General features: G+C 50.2%; 1 protein-coding gene across 1 annotated transcript; it reads right to left on the reverse strand.

Annotated features, from left to right (window-relative positions):
• Positions 1–3,334: 3,334 nt before the first annotated feature.
• On the reverse strand, positions 3,335–4,216 carry LOC146021223 (integrase/recombinase xerD homolog). The gene has a single exon (XM_083155017.1). The coding sequence runs from the start codon at positions 4,214–4,216 to the stop codon at positions 3,335–3,337; it is 882 nt and encodes a 293-aa protein (XP_083011143.1).
• Positions 4,217–4,479: the final 263 nt, after the last annotated feature.

Below are 4,479 nucleotides of genomic sequence, written 5' to 3' on the forward strand. Positions count from 1 at the left end.
GACAGGGGGTGCTTTCTGCCTATATTATAGCACGCCCCTGTCACTGAGGCACCGCTATGATTGGTGTCACTCTGCTGCCTGTCAGCGCAGCAGAAGCACCGCACCCAAAGCCAGTCCCCCCCCCCCATCCCCACACTGCGTGCGGGTGCAAGAACCTCTGCAGGCTGCACCGTCCCCACCTCCCCTCCTCTCTTTCCCTACCCGGCGGCTACACGTACCGTCACACCGTCCCACCCCTCCCCTCCTCTCTTTCCCTTCCCGGCGGCTACACGTACCGTCACACCGTCCCCCCCCCCCTCCCCTCCTCTCTTACCCTACCCGTGGCTACACGTACCGTCACACCGGCTCCCCCAGTCCCCGGCTGGTGCGTGATGAAAGTCTGCAAGCAAGTACAGTACCTCCTTTTCAGGCCGGATCTCCGCACCCCAGCCCCCGTATGCCCGGCGTAGACGGCTCCCAACCCCGTAGGCGCCATGCCCGGAGCCTGAGCCTAATTGGTAGCCCCAGGGCAGGGAGGATGATGTATACAAAAGAAAGCCAGAGGCCTGGAGAATGCAGGTGTGTGGAAGTTTGATCCCAGCTGCTGATGAGTGAGAGCCAGGGACCAGACTGTGCGGATATATGTAAGGTACATTATATGCATATGGGCATTTAATCATGTGGGGAAAATGTGTACAAGGCCTTAGGTGTATATGGGGCATAAGTGTGGAGCATAAGTGTATGGTGCATTATGTGTATGTGGCCATTAATCATTTGGGGCTTAAGTGTATATGGGCATTAATCATGTGGGGCATATGTGTACAAGGCCTTATGTGTATATAGGAATTAATCATGTGGGGCATATGTGTACAAGGCCTTATGTGTATATGGGCATTAATCATGTGGGGCATATGTGTACGATGCCTTATGTGTATATTGGCATTAATCATGTGGGGCAAATGTGTACGGTGCCTTTTGTGTATATGGTCATTAATCATGTGGGGCATAAGTGTACGGTGCATTATGTGTATATGGGCATTAATCATGTGGGCCATAAGTGTATGGTGCCTTATGTGTATATGGGCATTAATCATGTGGGGCATATGTGTATGGTGCACTATGTGTATATGGAGGTTGAACACTGTGGCAGGTGCAGGATATGCAGCTGCTATGGTACCCTTGATGTTTGTAGGACCTGCCGCTCCCCTGCACCAAGTCATAAGCAGCCTAGTGAATATGTTGCTTGTAATCTTAATATCTACATAACCGGCCTAGAAATAACTTCACACGGACACACTTATCTAAAAATAATGACGCGACACCGATAGCTTAGTTTAAACGGTCATACTTATTTATTTAAGAAACTGGTATGACCCCTGATAAAGGGGATGGCAAAGACCAGGCACCTGAGACCAGAGACCGTTCAGGGGTGTTACCCCGGGCAACGACCAGGTCGTTCCCAATCTCCTAAACACCCCTTACCAAAGGCACAGCCCGCCCTGCGTGGACATCCCCCCACCTCTAAGGCCTGACGCGAACATATCCGCCTAAATGTTCGTCGCCCCACCGCGCTGAGTCGAGGCCCGTCCGCCCTCCTGGCAAGGAGAGGGGTAATACCACGCAGGGACCACCTGACACCCTTCTAGAATCCTGGTCGAGGGTGCTGTCCCGCCCATTAAGATATAGCCAATTGGATCAAATTTTGATAAGGCAAAGCCTTTATGGATAAGGGAAAGGGAGGGTGGGGATCAAAACTCAAAGAGGAAGTGTAACCCTTGCTACCTCAGCTTATATACCCCTGACCTGGGGTGCTACCCCCTGGCCAACCATTGGTGGGGGCTTCCCGCCCTGCATTAACCCCTCCTTCTATGCCTAGTCACTTTCACTAAACTTTATTACACAAGCCCAATTCACAGTCTCTTAACTACACTTGGGCTTATACAGCCCTCGTTCCACCTAAGCAGCCTAGTGAATATGTTGTTTGTAATCTTAATATCTACATAACCGGCCTAGAAATAACTTCACACGGACACACTTATCTAAAAATAATGACGCGACACCGATAGCTTAGTTTAAACGGTCATACTTATTTATTTAAGAAACTGGTATGACCCCTGATAAAGGGGATGGCAAAGACCAGGCACCTGAGACCAGAGACCGTTCAGGGGTGTTACCCCGGGCAACGACCAGGTCGTTCCCAATCTCCTAAACACCCCTTACCAAAGGCACAGCCCGCCCTGCGTGGACATCCCCCCGCCTCTAAGGCCTGACGCGAACATATCCGCCTAAATGTTCGTCGCCCCACCGCGCTGAGTCGAGGCCCGTCCGCCCTCCTGGCAAGGAGAGGGGTAATACCACGCAGGGACCACCTGACACCCTTCTAGAATCCTGGTCGAGGGTGCTGTCCCGCCACAGCAATGGTACCCTCTACTGTCCTGGACACCTAGTACTAATGCCCCGCCATCCCCTATAAAACTGAACAAGCCGAAACTAAATTAACTGTTTAAAAATATCACTTAGAAACACCGCCATGCCCTCCTCTGAGAGGTGCACCCCATCTGGCCTGTACATGCCTGGGTTCTCCTTCACAATCTCTGTGTGTCTCACTGCTACTCCCCCTTGCCCTACGACAAATCTGGTTAAGGCGTGGTTTAACTTCTTCCTAGCCCTCTCAATTGCCTCTGGGTTTTTAGCGCCTCTCCAACAAAAACGTGGGATGATGTCTGACCACACCAGCCTCAAGCCGCTCCATTTATGCAACAAAGCCATCAGATCTTTCTCCATTTTAATCCTTAAAGCTATGCCTGTAGTTTTAGCCAAGTCATTACCTCCCAGATGTATGACCAGTATATCCGGCTTGCCAACTCCACTAGTTTTCTTCTCTAAAAACCCAAGTAGGTCCTTCCACAACATGCCTCTAACGCCTAACCACCGCACTGATTTTGCATTCGCTAGCACTGGCGAGGTTCTGGCTAGGATGTTTCTTTCCGCCCAAAAAACATAGGAGTGCCCTACAAACCAAACTACCCCTGTGGGGCCAAAGGGAGGGGGAGGGGCTGAAAAAGAAGCAAAACCTATTGGTTAGTATCTCTACTTATGCTCTATAGTAACAAATAACGGGGATTTGACTAGGGTCCAAGTGGAGGTGAAAAACTCAAAAACCTCTAGAGGGCTTCTTAGTGTGGGGCCAGATTGAATTAAGCACTTCTTAGAGGAAAAATAAAAAATTCACTCCACACCGACGATTGCGGAACGCTAATCGTTCCATAACCGTTTGTAAACATGACGTTTTTGGACCCGCGCAACAGGCGCATACTATACTTAACTATACTTAACTTATACTTATACTATACACTTAAAGCATTTCAATTCTAACGTATTTCTTAAAACTATCGGATTTCCACCTGCCCACGGCTTTGATTGCGTTCTGTGGCAAGCCTGCCACTGCTGCTGACGTAGCTGCGCCAATTCTGAACAAATGCGTTCCGAACTCCTCAGGCCTTAGCCCTAAAGCAGCTACTCCCTTCTTCATGACCGCAGCAAATTGAAATTTCGTTAGCGGAGACCCGTCTGCATGCGCTAAAAATTGTGCGGCCGCACATTGTCTCACTGCCACGTAATCGCCAGCTAGAGTAACTGGACAAATGATCTTGTTTGGGTGTGGTCTCAGCGTGATCCAGGTGCCCCTGCCTTGCTGGTCTGTTTTAGACCTCCTCAGCCTGCATAGCACCTGCTCCTTGCTAACCACCACGTCCTCCCAAAGTATGCCCGAGTGTACTCTCTTATTACGCGCTGTTAGCTCGCTAACCCTAAATGCGCCGTGGAAGGCCCAGGCGAAAGCCACCTTAAAAAGTGCTAGCTCCGAGCCATTGTCTGCCACCGATGCCAACACTTGCAATAGTTCCCCTAACTTAACTTCGTCCAAGGGGCGCCTATTATCGGGTTGACCCGGCTGAACTCGTGCCCAACCCTTCATCGCTTTACTGAGAATGAATGACTTCGTTGGATCCGACATGCTAAATAGACGGCAATGAAAAGCTATTCCAGCCAATGTCGCCGCCATAGCCGACTTGGACCGGCCGCTATTATAATTTTCCCATACAAAAGCCAGGAGGCAGTCATCAACGGACTTACCCCTAGCCTCCGGCTGCTGCTGATATCTACACCAATCCTCCCAGGCTTTTCCATATGCCCTACGAGTAGCTGGCGCCAAAGACCGAAATGCCAATTCTGTCATGCCGGCTCTACCACCTGCCAGACAGAATTTGGACAACTTAGGTCGGTCTCGGCTGCTGTTGGTGCTAATTCGCGGAACCTAGTGAACTGAAATCTTGATAAAGCATCTGCCACTTCATTCTCAACACCTGGTACGTGCTTAGCCCTGAAATTGATATTGTTTTTCAAGCAAATAAGGACAAGGTGCCTCAACAACCTCAATGCTTCCGGTGATGTTGCCCTTTGATTGTTTACAGAGTGGACAACCCCTAAATTATCGCACCA

This window comes from Crinia signifera, chromosome 7 (assembly GCF_055691185.1).
Source record: "Crinia signifera chromosome 7, ASM5569118v1, whole genome shotgun sequence".
Classification (NCBI taxonomy): domain Eukaryota; kingdom Metazoa; phylum Chordata; class Amphibia; order Anura; family Myobatrachidae; genus Crinia; species Crinia signifera.

Excerpts from the sequence above, each read along its gene's own strand:
- LOC146021223 (XM_083155017.1), bottom strand. The coding sequence starts at position 4,216 with ATGACAGAATTGGCATTTCGGTCTTTGGCGCCAGCTACTCGTAGGGCA.